Here is a 19,834-nt window from a genome sequence, read left to right as displayed (position 1 = left end):
AATGGAGGCCATCAGCAAGAACAACAAAGCAAGTATTTTCCAAAAGCTCTGTTGCTATTCTAGGAGAAAGGACTTTTAAAAAATGGACTCTATTCCAGGTGACAACTATTCACAAATGAAGGACCTACCAAACTCCATAAAACAACTGTACAGTGAAGGCAGTCATCTCAGTTTCCCATTTCTTGAGCCAGCCAGAAAGGCTTTTGAACAGTGTGAAATCACAGCTCTTGGGCAGAGACTCTCCAGACATATGAAAACATTTCAGAGTCTGAATTGAGCTGCTGTCTATGTCTTTACTTCCTAAATGCTACAGAAGCTGAGTCGCTTTTTACTCCAGGGCCACAGACAGCTAGTGTTTAGTAAGATTATGTACTGAAATGTGAGGAATCTCAGTCTAAAGTGTAAGAAAAAAGACTAAACAAGTTAGAACCTGCTTAAAGAGAAAGCAGAAGAAATGAATTGCTGTATTTTGATTACTATTCATACCTATTTCAGCAAAAGCAAAGAAGTTAATGGCCAACACAGAAAACATGAATCAGAAAACATCACATGATGACATCATAATCAGTGAGAGAACTGTCTTGTGAGCCAAATGCCAGTTAAGGCAAGAAAAATATATTTCAAGTGTAAGAAAAAAGTTGCAGCTCATGTATCAACATGAATACAAATGGGAATATATGGAGGATGGGGCATAAATTATTGTGTAATGCTTATGTAGACTCATGTGATGTGCAATTTAACAAGGAAACACCCTACAAATTTTTACATAAGGCAAGAAGTGATGATGCTTTAGACCCCTGAGAAGGCAATGAAGCATTATTACATCACTCTTGAGGTTTCACTGCTTAGCACTCATAGTGAGCTGTGCTTTGAAAGGCCTGATTGAAGCTCCTGGGACCTCCATTCCTTTTGAGCTATATATATATATATATATATATATATATAGCCATGTATTTTTCAATCCTTGGATAATCATCATTGCTGCTCCTCAGGCTGACTCTCTTCCCTCTTACACAGTCTTTACACCAAGGTTAGTTCTGCTGATTAGGAGGTTTCTTAATACCCTTCCTACTCTAGTGTAGTTCACTGCTCTCTGCTCTGACAGTTTACTCAGCAAAACCAGGGGCAAAGCTGCCAAGCTGCACAGCCTTTCACAGCACACATCCCTGCCCTGCAGTGCCACCAAAGTCAGTGTTACCTCAGCAGTTCCCTTCAACGTGGCAGCTCTTATCTACCTTTGGAGTCACTGACCATTTCCAAAATCCCCTACACACACACTTCAAAATAAAGCTTAAGCGATCAACCTACAGATTAGGGTGACAAAAGCTATTTAAACTTCTTTCTAGTTCAAAGAATCAAAAGAACAATACAGGCTGAAAGAAATTTCTGGAGATCATCTGATCCTAATCCCTCACTCAAATCAGGTCAAACTTTAGACTTATTGCTCAGAGCCTTGTCCAGCCAAGTTCTGAGTGTATTCAGTTTTTAATATTCTGAGATCTCTATCACTTAGCACACTAAAATGTTGTAACAATTCAACCTAATTATTGTCTGGCTTAAGAGAGGCACTGCAGAGAACTTACCCCTCCATAAAAATGCCTTATGATCTAGTCAGTAGTTTGACAAGTGCCCTACTGCAAGCCTTCATAAATGTGTAAATTTGTAAAACCTGTGAATAGGAGGAGTAGGACCTTTATGAAGCCTTACACAAGTGGCATTTAGGTGAAACTGCTGTTGGAAAAAGCTAGAAACTAACTGCTGTCTCAGTTTTTCAAAGGTCATCAGTTTTCTGTGCTCAAAGAGTATGTTCAATGAAAAATACAAGACCTTGTTGTTACTGATCTAGCCTTAAAAACAAAGAAGGAATTATCACATCATCCATATGCTGCCTTCAACAGTTTGGCAAGGACACCACAAATTAAGTTCACATAAAGTTCAAAGTAATTTCTGCCCTAAGAAGGACTACTTGTACACATACTTACATTCTCAAAAGAAAAGCTATGGTACAAAAGATCTTGAAAACTAACAATACTTAACAAAACACCACTGCATTGGCTACACATCCACATATCCAGAATACTTAGATCATTACTAGTTTTCTGGTATTGCAAATCAACTCTCACTGTTTTAGTATCATAATTTCAGCATCACTGCTAGTTCCCAGTTGCGTCTTTCTCTCCACTGTTCATCCTGCAAAATATTTTTTTTTTTACTACAAAACATTTCAGCTTATGCCTAGTGCTGTTAAATTAAAAAAGACACTAGTACCTAGGAAAATCAGAAGGTGAATTGTTGCTCCTGTTTACCTCCCTGAAATAAGCCATATGTTTTTATGTCTGGATTTCTACTGAACTCAAGAAAAGCCTGATTCAGGGATTTTTTGACACCATACCCTTGAACAATGCAGATTACATAAGTACTTTTTCAGAAACCATCTTGAGTCACACACTGACAACATCTCAATGCCCCAGAGCTGCCCTAGTGAGTTTGCAGCTATGCTACATGGAGTTGGGGGATAGAGTGGAAAATCAGAACAATTCTAAATGCAAACCTTAAGACCACACTGAAGAATTTCAGAATTAGTTCACAGTAGGAAATAAAGAAAGCATGACATTATCCTTCCCAGCTCTTCAATATCCCCATGCATTGAGAAGTAATATACATATAAATTAATGCAACATTTCAAGTATCTGCATTTCTTTGGTAATACACAATGTCAAACAGTGGGATAATGCTCTTTAAATGGCATTCTACAGATTAACCTAATTCAAGGCTCATCCATCCATTCTCTCTTATTGGAAAGTAATGGAAAATCACTTACCTCTAACTAGAGTTCTTTGAAGGTAGTATCCTCCTTAGATCCCCTATCTTGGGTTGTGTCGCCTGCTGCAAGTTCCCTCAGGAGCTGACTAGCAAGGTCTAAAAAGTTTTCCATTCCCTTCCATAAGCCCTATTAGCGCATGTGTCAAGTTTTTGATCTCTCAGACCCTTTTACCTACACCTACTGAATCACATCATCTATGGATCAATGGAGGATACTACCTTCAGAGAATTCCATTTAGAAACAGGCGATTTTTCCCTTCTCCAAAAGCAAGTATCCTCCATATCTCCCCACTGCTGAAGACTACAGAACTAAAAATGACATCTGCTATTGTTCATACATATGCAGGGAGGAGAATCAACTAAGTGTAATCAGAATAGGAATTGAAAAAGTTCAAAAATTGAAGCATCAATACAAGTTGCAACCATGTAGTTTGTGTAACAAAAATCTTAAAACTACGTTCCTCAATGTAGTAAACCCAGTAAATGCTGACTGAAAGGAAAAATATCATGTACTATTAAAACTAATCTGAACTTTAAGTCCTTATTCATTCAAGTTTTGTTTTACAAATAGACAAAGTCTTTTTTTAGCATTGCATTACAGACTTGTCCATTGAAGGAAAAAACCTTTCCATTTAAGACATACAAAAAATACATTGTTAAGTGCAGAATTAAACTATATAAACTGAATAGTTTTCATTCTTTTTAATAGATCATAAAAATCTAGTTATTGAATAAAAATTACAAAATTTAGTTCAGGGAATACTGCTAGAAATAAGGGTTAAGAGATGCAAAGGGAAGCCATCTGTATAAAATATCAATCTGTATTAAGACAGCTTCCATTAGCTGGATAGTTCCAGAAAATTTTGATCTTAAGAAGAATTCAAAGGACATTACTAACTTGAATTCTTTTCACAAGAGCAATGTCCCTCACTTTTACTACTTCTCAACACTGATATTTAAAGTTTCAAAGTATGAGGTACACTGAAGCTATACTATAGTTTAAATTAATTCTAACAATTCTTAACAGAATTACCGTTAAGAATTATGGACTATTAGTGCTTTAAAAATATTGCCAGCACACTAAATACAGAAGGCAAAATACTTTATGTTTAATGAACAAGCTAATTACACAAGTGCTTGTTTAAAACAACCTTTACTGAAAGATTTGTTTGATTCAGTCTTATTCTTTCTCACAACTCGATCCATAGTGTACTGTGGAATGCCACAGCTTGTAATACTTTTTTTTTCAGGGTGGAAAAACTCAAACAAAAGAACTTCCACAGACTTACTAAGCAATAGTTATGCTTGCCAGCATCAGTAAAGCTGGAGCAAAAGAGACTACAAACATTGATATAGAACAAGATTTTTGAATCATCATCAAATTGCTTATTAAAAGTATTTGGTATCTAAGAAGTGACCTTTAAAAAGCACAGCAACAACATGGCAATTAAAGTAAAAATTTTATGTCAATGTTCTGTTCTTTCACTAACACTTTAAATAAAGCTATGAAAATTTAGCAGATGTGCCAGTAAAAAAAAAAAACCCAAATAAAACTTTGTGATCTCATAAAAATCTCTCAAGTAAATGCTGAAGATTTTATCAGGAAGAAAATAACTGATTACTGCAGCCTAAGGCAATAAAGTTTCATTTCCCCTCCCCTTATACATGCACCAGTAGGACTCATCGAAGGGCAAAAGAAAAAAAAACCAAAACAAAAAATAAACCAAAAAGGCAAAAAAAAGAAAAATCTTCTAGAACTTGCTAGCTGGTTCACTGCACAAAGACGAACACCCCAAGATGGAGTATCTAGGATGATACTTACCAGGGAACCAATTCTACCACTGGGGCATTATGTATTCTATGTGTGTATGGATGCACTATTAGGACCATAATAGTACACACCACGCTAGCAAACGCCTGGCTGGAGCCATAGGGCCGGATGACCAGAGGGATATCCAGGTACGTGTCGATTCTCCAGCCTTCATAGCCACACTCTAGGCACCTCACATAGTCCTTCAGTTTGCCTTGGTACAGTTGATTTATAAGATCAGCCTGAAACAAACAGATGCAGCAACAGGGAGTTAAAAAAAAATGACCAATAGGCTATTTCTTTGGTTTTACAAGGAAATACCTTCTTGTCAATTAAATCTTAATTGCATGGCTACACATTTAAAACGCTATTCCCCAGCAGGACATCCATCTCCTGAATTCTTACTTTGCCCTGCCCAAAACATGTATCAAACAAGCTTCTCAAGTGATGTTACATAAGTTTCAGTGTCCTTAAGAGTCATGCCTTAAGTGACTACAAAAGCACCAAACTGAATATTAAAACGAGCCTGATCTTGCAAACATTGTTAACACTGACCCTGCAGTCCTTTCCTGTATTTCCAGAGACAACTTACAATTACTCCTATTTACCAAAACTGGTGTACAAGAGGGTGACTATTTATCAGAATGTATCCTGTGCCAGGAATATATTCCTAACTTTCTCCTTAAGAAGGGAGAGCTTGAGCTTCTAGAGGCCACAACAAAGCCTAATAAATACTGACAGCAAGGAAGTTACTGTAGGAGTTACACAGTCACTTTCTGTGCTTCAAATAAAGACTGAGTATAATATTCCAGATTTTATATATATATTCCAAATGTTCCACTTTTAATTGGGGGAGGAAAACAGATGCAACACACTCTTGAAAGTCATACATCACAGTAGCTTATTACAAGAAACCAGAAAACTGGAAACTACCACAGATTCTCAACAAGCTGGTATTTAAAATTTAGTAAATGATTTTTACAATCATTAGAAAACCCAACAAATGCCCACAATACTACACCACTGAATGAAGACAGTTTTTCCAAGCTTACCTGCTCCGTTTGCTTCCATTTCTGCTCCAAAGCATCAAACATGACTCTACAAAGCTCCTGCACATCATGCTGCTGCCACGCTATTAAAAATTGAAGTTATTATTAGTTAAAACAGGAGATGTTGTTAGTCCAAATATTGACTGTAGCCTAAGAATGCTTCCTAAAAAACTAATTAGTTCAAGTGTGTACCTACAACTGCTACCTATTGACTACTGGGCCAGTGCTCAATTCCACAGGCAGCTGCCTCTCAATGGAAGCCAGAAAAATAAGCAACCAGCTTGCTCACTATGTTTATACATAAACAAGAACTGCGTACACAAGCAAGAATATGTGAAAAATACAGAACTGCTGATGTACTCTGGTGTAAAACAAACAGCTTCTGATTTCTGTCCCACTTCACAGTGATTCTCCAAAACCCAACTTCCCACTTCTCATCATCATGTGCTGATGGAAACATCAACAGGTGATGGGGCAAAATTACTCCACACCAAGAGTAAAAAAGACACACACAGTGCTTGATTTGAAGTAGGCAATAATATGGGTAGCTCCATAAATGCAATATGGGCATCTGACATTCGTGATTCAAAACAAAAGCAAGTTTCCCACAAAGAATTACTTTTTTAGAAACCATTTACATGTGTAATGACAGTTAATTACAAAAAAATAATGCTTTTTATGTTAACAGCCTAAAACTCACAGATGCCATTTCTTTAACAATCAAACACACTGCACAACAAAGTATCCATGTAGGCTATTTTGTTTCCACTGAAAAAGTCGATTCTATTAATTACTCTTAATTATTCTGGTATTTTTCCCCACAAACAGCAGTTCAGCCCCTAGCAGGCAGCAGCTGAAGCAAACCACAGCAGATTACCAGCTGCACATTACCTTCACTGCTGTCCCATCCAAAACTCCGTGTAACATCTGTTGTTTCAATTGCCCTTTTTTTGCTGGTCTGCAGTAAAACAAACAGTCTCTGTAGCTGGTAGGGGATACTCCTCTCAGGATCCTCTTCAGATTCCTCAAATTCCCACCTATTTGGAATGCAAGATATTTGACAAATAAAACTGCTTTGAAAACATTACTCAAAAACAGCATTAAATCAACATTTACTACATTTCAGGTCTGCCATATCACAGGTTAACTGCAGCTCTCTTTCTTGGGAGAAGTCAAATGCAGTTGCTTTCCATTTCTGCAGTAAGTGGCAATGATACTCTTCAAATGCATAAACATAAGACCAAAAATTTTGAAGATATTCACTGTATAAACATGAACTGCACTTAGCATCAAATTTAACCTTCAGTTTGATGTTTTCAAGATTCTATAAAAAGCGTCCATGCCACAAGCAGTAACTTATATTTTACTTAAAAGCTGCAGCTTTTAAGCAGATATAATTTATAAAGCTATTCAGCTTGACTTTCATTATGATTTCCAGTATCCAAACAAGGAAATTTTGAGAAGTGAAATTCCAAAGGGTCTCCTACTAATATGAACCAGTACAAATTTAAGAAGCTGTTGATTCTATATACTCACTTATACAATGCATTTCTAAATTCAGGAGTCATGAAAAGTGTTTGCAGAAGGCTGTTCAAGTAGCAAGTCATTGCTTGATTTACCAGCCCCACATAACCTAAAAATATGAGAATAATGAGATGAAAATAATGCAAAAAGATGGCACATCAATTCAAGAGTTAAAACACTTGACAAGAAAACAATTCTGTGATAGTGATAGTGTTTAAGAACTGCATTCATCTGTTGTTATTTATTGTTATTTACACTATAAATGAAGGGAATGCTACAACTTCTGAAAGCAACAGAGAATAATAGTTCTCCTGAATGACATGAAGCTGTTTTTTGATCACATTAAAAAGCAATATTTAATGCTAAATACTACACTAATGGGGGTGTAGGTAACTATAAATAATAGCAGATTTAAATATTTCACAGAATAAACTAGAATTTTCTAAGAATCAATTGTGTATCAGCTTGTTTATTGCTTTATGTCTGCTAAAAGTAATAATATTATTATTATATATTATATATAAGTAATAATATATATATTATAATAATATATATAATAATATATATAAGTAATAATATATAAGTAATAATATTATATATATATATTATCCCAGTAATAATATTATTATAATATGTATCTGCACTGGTTTTATTATTGTTTTCAAATCAGAAAAAAAAAAAAATCCCAAGTGCCCACACAACACTACTATTCTAAACCCTTCCCCCTTAAATAACTAATTTTAAAAACTAACTGAACTACTAAAAGTCATTTTTACTAGCTGAAAATGAAATTATTTACTTATATTAATCTAAGCTGTAATATTAAGATTTTCTCCAAAATACGCAATATTAGCAACAGCTGATAAGCAAGGAGCATATACTGAAGCATCATATAATAAAGGAATTAAAAATGTTTGTTTATACTCCCAAAATTCTCGAAAAAAAATAATCTCAGTATCATACTAGTAATGAAAAAGCAGCTAATTCACACACAGGCATTTTCTGTGAAGAGACCAAATCAGAACATTTGTATTTTATTTATTACTCTATATAAATCATCTCTTCAGTTTCATTAAATCAACAAAAAGGCAGATAAACTTTGTTATTTGCCAAAAAGCCTCGAACAGGTAAGAAGTAGTGCAACAGAGTGTCAGTTTAGTGGCTGCTCAGCACCTTCACCTCAGCTGTAACGCGCTGTCTCCTCCTGCCCTGCAGAGCAGCCCCCCAGAACCCCAGGAGGGCCTGCTGCCTGGGGGATGCAGAGGAGCCTCTCCAAGAGGGGCAGCCTCCTCTCCCTGGAGGCACAGAGACCTGCAGCCCTGGCAGGAATTCTCTGGCCAAGCAGAGATGTGGCAGGAGCCCCTCCAGTGACAGGGAATCCAGTCCTCCCTCAGCTGGGAGTGAGCACAGCTGGAGCTGGCACTGCTGGTCCAGCACTGCAAAGGAGCACCCTGACAGAGTCTGAATTACCCTGTCCCAGGTAAGGAAAGGCTAGAACACAGTTCTTCCATTTCTAAAGGGATGGGAGAATATAATAAAAAACATGAATAAAAAATGTAGCAGTGATGTGGGTATTTTTAAAATAAATTGCAATTTATTAAAAAAAAAATCTTGAAGTGCTGCTATTTGAAAATGTGCTAAAATAATTACAAACTAGCATTGCCTTTACAAGGGAGAACACAATACCTGTCTCTGATTTGCTCAGGACTGAAGAATAAGAATAGCTTTGACTGACATAGTCATGGGTACATCCAATGGAGCCTTCTCTGGGAAGGGGGCCTATAAATCTCTCCTGTGCACCATCCTCTGTTGAACCTGACTCCTCCTGAAACACAAACACACCCACGGTGTGCACAAGTTAAACAAAACGTTTTTACTGAAGTACCTATGAGATCTGCTTTTCTCTCCTGGCTAGGAAACCAATTTTGCTTAGGCACATCACACAATTTTTTCAACATTGCAGATACACAGTGTAACTTTAGTTCCCTTGACACATTATTCTTTAGCACTGGCAGAAAGACAGGTCCTTTGGAACACTGCACAACCAAATATGCTATTACAATGTACACAACAAGCAAGCTGGCAATTCAGCATCTCCTGTGCCTCAAGTTTTCAGCACTGCAATACAGAATAGGTTTTTTCTAGACATACCAATTTCATTCCATTACTCTTCCAGAACCATTTTTAAATTCTGATCTTGAGCACAATTATTTACATATGGGTTTTTTTTCCCTCTTTTTCAGGTAATTAAACTCCACAACAAAGGCTAAGCCAGCCAGCATTATGCTGATACAGGAGCTAGGCAATAAATCTTAATATATCACTAGTCTATCCAACCCTTGATTTGATGATACTGTAGCATTGTGCATCATGTATTTGAGAAACAGAAAATTTCCAAGTCTTTGTTATGGCAAACAGTGGCTTCTAGCAACTCTGCTGACTCTTCTTCTATAATTTTTTTTATTTATTCATTTTTCCATAAAGATAAATGTGGAATCAGCTCATTGCTGTCAATGCAGGGTTGCCATTTCTGAGAATTCTGCCAGAAAGGCCAAACATTGCTTTCAAATACCCAGAGGAAAGGGATTGGATATATGATTAAATATGTATTGTTAAGACTTATCTCTGAATGTATCAAAGATTAATTAATTATATAACTTTAGATTTAGAAAATTGCTTGCAGCAAACATCACATAAATATTGACAAGCATGAACAGAACGACAGCAAATTATTACTAATGGAATTAGTCCCACTCAGGAGAAATGTGAACATAGATGTAAATATAGTCAAAGTTGTTGAGAAGGTTCCCAAAGAAGCTTAGGATGAAATATTCAGCCCAGTTTTATTTCATGTTCTAATCTTAGACAAGCACTACAGAGAACACACACCTCTCCCACGACACTGGGTTATGCAGCTGAGTGAAGATTTTACCTGCATTACATGAGGCTGCTCACCATCCTTGTCTGTCAAATGCAGGAAGTTCTTCTTCCCTGGCTCAAAACCAGCATCAAGAATGGTTTTGTCACTGTTCTGATCTATTGGAGTCTGCTAAAAAAGAGTGAAACAACATTTTTTAGAAACAGATCTATATGCAATTAACAGATTCCATCCAAGTACATTGCTTGATGTGGTTGCTGACACAGTAAGACCACATGAAAATAAATAATTATCCAGTAAACAAAACACATCATCAGTACTGAAATAACTTGCAAACAGTTTAAGAAACATTACAGTCTAATGCAGTTAACTAATGTTAACAGCTGGTTAATCTATTCAGGAGCCAGTCTGTAAGTTTCTTGTAAACATCACATTATCCAGTGAACTCTATAGCATGCAGACACTTTTCTTTAAAAGAGGAAGCAATTAATTACTTTCAGCAGGCATAAACCTGACCTGAAACAAACTAATGTCTATTTCTTAACTTAGAAAGTTTTCTAGATGCATCTATAGAAATAATATTAACTAAAATCAACACTGATTTACAATAAAGCATAGGAGTGATATAAATAATTTTTTTAATGTAATATATTCAAATAGGTCTAAGAAACATCAGGACTTGCTACACAACATGCTGCTGCTGAGAAGAAAGCATTTCTCAAACAAGACTAGAGGAAATTGAGACTATTTATCACGGTATTATTATTAAAAATACATACTGATAACAAAAACTAATAATACATCTGAATGATCATATTAGTTTTTGTTTAATGATTAAACAGATATATCATTAAAGAGCATGCTTTGAGACTAAAATTCAGCCAAATCAACACAGCAGGAAAACATTACAGGAATTCACTCGCACAGAGAAGGAGGTTTTCTGCACTGTAACCAAACTTTACAGGAATTCACTAGCACAGAGAAGGAGGTTTGCTGTCCTGTAACCAAACGTTACAGGAATTCACTTGCACAGAGAAGGAGGTTTGCTGTGCTGTAACCAAACATTACAGAATTCACTAGCACAGAGAAGGTTTGCTGTGCTGTAACCAAACATTACAGAATTCACTAGCACCAGAGAAGGAGGTGGTTTGCTGTGCTGTAACCAAACATTACAGAATTCACTCGCACAGAGAAGGAGGTTTGCTGTGCTGTAACCAAACATTACAGAATTCACCAGCACCAGAGAAGGAGGTTTTCTGCACTGTAACCAAACATCACAGGAATTCACCAGCACCAGAGAAGGAGGTGGTTTGCTGTGCTGTAACCAAACATCACAGGAATTGAACAGCACCAGCAAAGGAGGTGGTTTGCTGTGCTGTAACCAAACATCACAGGAATTCACCAGCACAGAGCAGGAGGTTTGCTGCACTGTGAAGTGCTCGGAGCCCAGAGGAGCAGCAGGCTCAGTCCCTACCGTGGCAGTGGCAGTGTCTCCGTTGCCCCACACCAGATCAAAGGAGCCGTTCTCGTAGCCCACTTTGGCAGCCACGTCTGCGAAGAGGCGCCGCAGCGGGGTGGAGGCGGGCAGGTTCAGGGTGACGCGCTCGTTCACCCTCCTCGAGTTGGTGGTGTCCTGGATTATACACAGCACCCTGGGCTCCTCAGCAGCACATTCTGCCTGCAATCACAGCACACAACAAGTCAGGAGCAACAGCAGGAACATTTAGGAGCTTAACTGAAAAATCAAAACGAGACTTCACCAATAAAATGTAGTGTACTTTTAAAAACTAAGGTTCCTAAAACTGGACTTTATTTTCTGAAGTGAGCATGAGAAAATTAAGAACCTCCCAGTTTTGAAAAATCTATAAAGACAAGCTTCATTTTTATAGAACAAGAAGGAATTTGTTCTGGTGTGGGGACAGAGAAACCGCTCAGGTTCCACACAGAACTCCAGCTAGCAAGCGCATAGGAGACTCCTTCAAAATCAGGAACAGACTTCCAAGTCATCACTTCATCCTGCTGAGGCAGAATATACCTTTTGTGACTTTCAGGAATGCAACCCAGAAAATTTGCAAGCTTCCAAGCAACCTTGGAAGCTGACCACTAAACAAAAAGTTTCATAATCAAGCCACCAACTTCCTACTAACTCCACAACTGTCTGAGTTGCAGGAGATATTCTTCTGCCTGAATAAATCAACACTGACAAATGGCTACTGAACAAAGTAAAGGGAGTTTAAATAGAAACTTCAATGTATCTGAAATCAGAACAATAATGATCCTGAATGACAGTGGTAATGGAATAATAATAAAAGTTTCTGGACCCAGTAAGTCAAGAAAAACAGCACTTTGCCAACACTGAAAACCGAGCAAGTCAAAAATCTAAGCACAATCAATTAATTATCTTAATTATCCAAAACCATAGAACAAGAATAAGTGATATTTAAATACACATCTCATAGGAAAGGATCAGGTAAGTAAAAGGAATTAGTCCTTCAGGTACTCAGCCTTTTCAAGCTGTCACACACAGAAGCATTAGTAATGCATTGTCAAAGCGCCCAAATCTCAGAACATGGATAAAGGCCACAGCACCCAAAAAGGCAAAAAACCACATGTGGTGCTATCACCATTCTCAGTGGACAAGAACAATAAATGGCAATAATTACATTCACGCCCAAACCCTCAGCCAAACATCACAGGCAGCTTCTAGAGAATAGAGAACTGCAAAGCAGATTTGAACATCTTCAGAATCTCCTGTGTTTCTACACACCCAGCCTCTCAACACAGATGAGCACCACCAAAGTGGTACAGCCCCTTCTGAGAGCTCTTACATCACCAAACCCGTGGAAAAGGAACACGGACATTCCAGCTGATGCCTTCATTCCAGGGGATTGCAAGATCTGCTGGCAGTGCTCACACAGGGATAGAATAAAATGTTAGCTGACTGCAGCATCTATTCCTATCAGCATCACAAAAAAGTTGTTAGAGGAAGGCAAATAAAACCACCCTCAATCCAATCTGAATGACATTAGTTTGCTTTTCATTGGGATTGTTTTTAAAGACTTTGGAGTCCTATTTCTTTAGGTTTAATAAATGAAATATCCTGTGTGGAAGCCTTCATTAACTGCATGCTCAAAAAGATTCAAAGTGTTATTTGCAGCAAATCTGTAACACTTCATATATTTCATCTTTATGGGAGAATTTTACATTTATGAACTACTTTCCAAGAAGACACAGAAAACTATTTCTGAAACATTAACCACACATTAAGAAGAAAACAGAGTTTGAAAGTCCAAGTAATTTTGACATAGTATATTCTCACTTTCATCTATTGCACCCACAGGGACACATAGTGCTGTACTTAAGTAGACTAAAATTAAATTTCACCAGTGATTTCTTCTCCTGGGCTACTCCCTTGAAATTTCCCAGCACAGCATCTTTTTTATTTTGTTGGTGTTTTTTTTTTTTTTCTTTTTTGCTGAAAAAGCAAGTTCTCTCATTCACTGTGTGGTTAGGAAGAGAAGGTAAAGCTTGTTCAGTGGTCTTTTTTTGGTTTTTTTTGAGAAGGTGAGCAGCAGCTAAGACCCAACAAACTTGGAAGATCAACACATACTTACATGCAGGTGCCTCAGCAATGGTGAAGGCTTGCTGTGGGTGGGAGCCCACCCTCCTCTACAGAACTCTGCAGGGGGGTTAAGAGGTATTTACTACTACTCACACAGGCTCATCTCAGAAACCAGAAGGTACTTTGGATTTAATTATCCCCACGCTGATTTTGTATTGATGCTGTAACTCGATGTAACTGTGTATAAACGTGTCATGAGCAGTTCTCCACTGGACACTCAATTCCTTGTGCTCCTGCCTTTACATAACCAGCACTGACTCCCCTCCTCCCTGCAGGAACTCCCTGGGAAGGGAACTCCTCCCACTCCCACTCTCCCTGCTACCCTGGATGGTGAATCAGTTGTGACTTGCATTAGAGTTGCTACAGAAAATAATTAGGCACACAGTATCTGAGGGATGGAAATAACATTAAGGGAACAAATTATAGACTATTACAGAAGATTTGCTGGTTGGGTTGCTGGATGTAGCACGTCACACAAATCCTCTCTTTCTTCTTCACAGATGTAATTCTGACAGACTGAACTGCTCTAACTCACGGTCAGTACAGCAAAGGGTATTAAGCTGTCATTCATTCACACTGTCACCACTTCAAGTTGTTAGGAGTAAACAGATAAAGCAAAAATAACCTCAGCCCAACTCTACTCACCTAAAGCATTCACACACACCAGCTGAACTAGGAGACGACAATGCAACACCTGTGGGGCTACTTTACTACAGAAATAGCGTGAAAAGCAAGACTGGTGAGTGATAGATGCCTCAGCTATTCTGACAGGCTGTTAGCAAACCAAATCCACAACAGGAACACAGAAATTAATTGAAACCATTACATAATCTGATATATTTTGAGAGCAAAACAATGACTTTTTTAAACGCAGAGACAGCCAAAGCCTCACACACCAGTGTAAAAGCATAACAACACATACTCAGTTTGAAGGTACCACTTAGACTGAATTGCATATGTACATCATCTTTGTATTCAAGAACATGCACAGAGTTTAGTGTCGATAGCTCATGCTCATGTTAAAATAAATAGAAGCTACAGCATCATGCTGCTGCTATATTTATTGGTTATCACTTTATAAAGCTGATTTCATCTGTCTACCTGTGCAAACTTCTTCTTCATTTCAGCAAAGATACTCTGTCTGCAACTCCAAAACATATCCTACAGTATATAAAAACAAAATTAACAAGTCATAATAACTGAAAGGTGTTAATTGACTTTTATTTTATACTACTAAAAAATCATTACTGAGTTTGGAAATACCAATCACAGAGTAACTCGAGAAGGAATAGCCTATTTTAATATTTAAATTATCATAGGAGCAACGTTACAATGTCAGTTAAGTTGTAATACACAGACTACACCTCCTAAAGAAAGAAGTGAATGGATAAGAAAATGTAAATAACAATTCAAGATACAAATTCATATTAACACTTTCCTTGATTATCTTTAAAATATGCCACAGACAGAGGTAAACATTTTACCTCAAATGATTCAAGGGTAGGATTAGCATATAACCCTGTAGTTCAATTTATTAATGTATTTATAAATTATGAAGCTGTCCAGTTTCATATGAAACTATTCTTTCCTGCCTAAATTATTTCCTGTAGGGAAGGTTTATTATTACGAGCCCATTTTTAAGTATGCAGCTGAAGGTAGTAAAGAGATGAAGTTATTGGTTTTATTTCTACTACTCTTAAAGAAATCTTGCCTTGGTATCTCTGATGGATCATCAAAAATTCAACAACAAACATTGACTGCACACAATTGTTTTCTGACTAAACATCAAATTAACCAGTTTCTGAATCTCAAGCGGTGCACTTTGTATTTCTCCAGAAAGGAAAAACAGGAAGTGAGAATGAAGATGCTCATAACATCACTGATTTTCTCCAAATTCCTTCAACTGTGCCCTTGGTAAAGATTACCAAAACAAAAAGCCCTGACAAATCTTTACTGACATGCCCTGTTTGCCCACCAAATGACCTACAAAATTAGCCCAAATTAGACCACTGCATTTAATTTCCCAGCAGGATGACACACAAAGCATCGTTTTTTTCTTCACAAACTGAACTGAAGATCCAGTTTGGAAGTCTTACCCTGACAAGACTGTGTCTAGCAGTTTCCTTTACACACCAGTCTGTAATTTCAGATTTGAGAGATTTCAGATTTACATGACACAATTTAAATGTTTTGCTGCCTACGGTTTTACCTGCTCTTAATCAAAAGCCATATACATTTTGTTAAAACGACACAAAGGTTAATGGAGTCCCAGAGCCACCAATCTGAAACCGCTGATTTGTAATTTTATCACTGTTATCAAATGCATTGCCCTGTGTCAAGGACTTAATTAAGACAAAAAAATTTTCTTCCTAATCAGGGACTCCAAAGACCCCTGACTTCAGCCTGAATTTGTTCTCTCCAGAGACAGGCAATCCAAGTCTGGTACACACAGGGGCACGTGTAATTTTGTAGTGTGCTATTTGACTTGCTGCACACAGCAGAGGGTGGAAGGGGAGGACAGGCTCCAGCTATCGCCCGCACAGAACTATCTACAGGTTGCTTATTTTATAAAAACATTCCTGTGCTGGGTTATCAGCTCTTGTTTTTTCACTTAAGGTCTGCTGGAAGATTTTCAAGAGCTACTTCACTAAACAAATTCCATGTAACAGATCAAACAAATCAGATTTATAAATTATACTGTTTATATGATGTTCAGAAATTTTAGAAATAACTGAGAGCTTCTTAGACAAGACAAGTCACAGAATCACAAAAGCATTTAGGTTGGAAAAGACTTCCAGGATCACTGAGTCCAACCTTTAACTGACTATTACCATGTCACCTAGACCATGGCACCAAGCGCCACATCCAGTTGTTTCATCACCACCTCCAGGGATGGAGACTCCACCACCTCCCTGGGCAGCCCCTTCCAATGCTGGACAATCCTTTCTGTGGAGCAATTCCTGCTGATGTCCAACCTGCCCTGATGCAGCTTGAGGCCGTGTCCCCTCATCCCGTCCATGGCTGCCTGGGAGGAGAGGCCGATCCCCACCTGGCTCCACCCTCCTGTCAGGCACTTCCAGAAAGTGACAAAGTCACCCCTGAGCCTCCTTTGCTCCAGGCTGAACATCCCCAGCTCCCTCAACTGCTTCTCACAGGGCTTTTACCCTCCAGACCCTCCCAGCTCCACTGCAGCCCCTCAATGTCCTTCCAGAACTGAGGGGCCCAGAGCTGGGCACAGCACTCGAGGCCTGGCCTCAGCAGTGCCCAGCACAGGGGACAGCCACTGCCCTGGCCTGCTGGGGACACTACTGCTGGTACAGGCCAGGGTGGCACTGCCCACCTGAGCACTTCCAGCTGCTGGCAATCAGCACCCCCATGTCCTCTTCCAGCCAGGCTCCCCAAAGCCTGGGGCAAGGCATGGGGTTGTGACCCAAGTGCAGGACACAGCACCTGGCCTCGCTCAAATCACAAGGATGTGTCCATCTCTCAAATTCTCTACTTTTTCAATTCATTCTCTACTTTTCAATTAAAGTGTTCACTCACACTCCAAATAAACTTTATAATAACCACTAGTGCAATTCTACATTTTACAAAAAAGCTCCTCTCAGCATGGAAACATATTTAAGGTACAAGTAAGAGATCAAAGGTCTTCTATAGAAATTTTTACCCTCATAAAAGTTATTCCGGAATGCACCAAGCCAATTTCTTATTACACCTCACAAAATCAACAGGCAATTAACTACACAGTTCAAGGCTTTCAAATGAACATACACACTATTCACAGCAAATGCAGGAACACCTTACTGCCTTTTCCTCATAAGAGCAACTGCTCAGGTAGCAAGCACATCTATCCAGTGCTTGGGAGAAGTCCTCAAAGCTCCATGCTCAAAGTTCCATGCTGCTACTTTGCCAAAGTGTGACATAGTACACCAGTGGCTTAGGAAAACAAGCTGCAGACCCTCAACTGCATAGGGACCTAAAGGGCAAATTAACTACAGACTGCAGACTGTTAATTAAAGCTATAATTCACAAAATCATCCCACTATTATTTTAGCACATCAGTCTTCTCAGGCTAATATTTTGGTCAACAAATATTTGAAATTGTAATTTCAAGTGTTAATTGTAATTTAAAAAAAATAGTGAAACACTGACACTTTGATCCCAAGTCACTCCATCTTGCTGAGGCTGGGAATCCTGTGGGATGGAGAGCATTCTCAGCAAGTCTGCTGATGACAATAAGCTGGGTGGTGCTGTCAACATGTTGGATGGAAAAATGCCATCCTGAGAGACACTGACAGCTTGAGAGGGGGGCTGTGTGACCCTGATGAATTTCAACAAAGCAAAGTGCAAGGTCCTACACCTGAGTTGGGACTGTGCCAAACACACCTAGAGGCTGTGCAGAGAAGTGACTGAGAACAGCCCTGAGGAAAAGGACTTGGGGGTGATGGCTGATGAAAAACTTGCCATGAGCCAGCAGTGTGAGCTAGCAGCCCAGAAAGCCAAAAGTATCCTGGGCTGCATCAAATGGAGAGTGATCAGCAGGTCAGGGGAGGGGATCCTCCTCCACTCTGCCCTCCTGAGCCCCCACCCCAAGTGCTGGGGACATTCCTGGTGCCCACAGCATAAGGAGGACATGGAGCTGTTGAAGCAAGTCCAGAGCAGGACATGAAGTTGATAAGAGGACTCAGGTGCCTTGCCTACAAAGACAGGCTGCCAGAGCTGGGGCTGTTCGGCCTGGAGAAGAGAAAGTTGCACAAAGACCTCATAACAGCAGCATCTGAAGGGCATACATGGAAACCAGAGAGCAACTGTTCATCAGGAACTGTAGTGGTAAGACAAGGAGTAATGGGTTCACATTGAAAGGGCAAATTTAGACTGGATATATGGAAGAAATCATTTACATGAGGGTGGTGAGGCACTGGCACAGTTTACCCAGGGAAGTTGTAGAAGAATGCCCCATCCCTGGAAGCATTCACAGCCAGTCTGGATGGTGTTGTTATCATATTTCTAGAGTCCTATACCTTCTGGGTGGTTTTCTCACACACAGCTCTTCACAGCAGTGTTGTTCCTGCTTCTTCATCAGGGCTCCTCCAAGGCTCTCCCTGACCAGCCAGCCCACCCCCTTTTATCCCAGTTATCTTCACTAGCCACAGCTGCTGCACAATTAAGGGCATCACAGCTGCAGCCCATCAAGAACAACTAGGATTGGGGCAAAGCCACTTACACAATACACATATTTTGCTAGGACTCCTACTATAGGATGGGGCCCTGAGTGACCAGCTCTAGTGGCAGGTGTTCCTGCCCATGGCAAGAGAGTGGAGCTAGATGATATTAAAGGTCCTTCCCAACCCACACCATTCTATGGCCCTTTACACTGCTCCATTTCTAGAAAGGTGATGATGATAAACTGCACGTATAAGATTTCTGACTATTAGACCAGACTTAAAAAAGACAATTTACAATAGGAACATGCAATCAACACACAAGTCTGACCTGGGTGGACATTCTAGAGGGCCATGCTACACAAGAATTCATACCCCATGTACCTTTCTAAAATATATTTCATCTTTCTTCCATGAAAGATCTGCACCTGCAAGTTGCAGAGCATAAAGCATGTTGTTGCTGTATTTCTGTATATACAAAGGCAGCATTGTTATTAGTACCATCTGCAAGACAGACATTTGCTTAGACCATATAGGTTCTGTATTTGTTGAAAATAAAGGAACAATAAAAATAGAGTGTTACTAGATCTGTCACAACAATATTCAAATGTACAACTGCAGTGGTTTTAACACTGCATTTAGAAGTGGCTTGCTATTTTTCAGCCTTGAATCACTGAGTTAATTAAAATTCTATAGCAGCGTTTCACTATTTTAACTCCAGCTTCATTTTTATAAAATTACTTTGTTGTATTCATATTGTTGTTAGCATATTTTTAGAGTCCTATACCTTCTGGGTGGTTTTCTCACACACAGCTCTTCACAGCAGTGTTGTTGCTGCTCCTTAGTCAGGGCTCCCTCTAGACTCTCCCTACCTGGCCAAGCCCACCCCCTTTTATCACAGTTATCTTCATTAGGTACAGCTGCAGCCCGTCTAGAACAACCGGGGCTATATACAGATATTCAAAT

General features: G+C 38.9%; 1 protein-coding gene across 4 annotated transcripts in view; it reads right to left on the bottom strand.

Moving 5' to 3' along the window:
* Positions 1–19,834, bottom strand: part of USP47 (ubiquitin specific peptidase 47) — a 51,656-nt gene that overhangs the window by 22,353 nt on the left and 9,469 nt on the right. For 2 of the 4 annotated variants that reach the window (XM_058806301.1, XM_058806303.1), the window contains exons 2-9: positions 14,808–14,867; positions 11,559–11,762; positions 10,139–10,255; positions 8,893–9,031; positions 7,219–7,315; positions 6,574–6,719; positions 5,686–5,765; positions 4,726–4,875 (exon numbers count right to left, since the gene is read on the bottom strand). In XM_058806301.1, the coding sequence (XP_058662284.1) occupies positions 4,726–4,875; positions 5,686–5,765; positions 6,574–6,719; positions 7,219–7,315; positions 8,893–9,031; positions 10,139–10,255; positions 11,559–11,762; positions 14,808–14,867 (993 nt within the window). The remainder of the gene's footprint in view (positions 1–4,725; positions 4,876–5,685; positions 5,766–6,573; positions 6,720–7,218; positions 7,316–8,892; positions 9,032–10,138; positions 10,256–11,558; positions 11,763–14,807; positions 14,868–19,834) is intronic. The other 2 variants (XM_058806302.1, XM_058806304.1) reach the window with 2 other exon arrangements.

This window comes from Ammospiza caudacuta, chromosome 6 (genome assembly GCF_027887145.1).
Source record: "Ammospiza caudacuta isolate bAmmCau1 chromosome 6, bAmmCau1.pri, whole genome shotgun sequence".
NCBI lineage: Eukaryota > Metazoa > Chordata > Aves > Passeriformes > Passerellidae > Ammospiza > Ammospiza caudacuta.
This window is presented reverse-complemented; position numbering and strand designations above follow the sequence as displayed.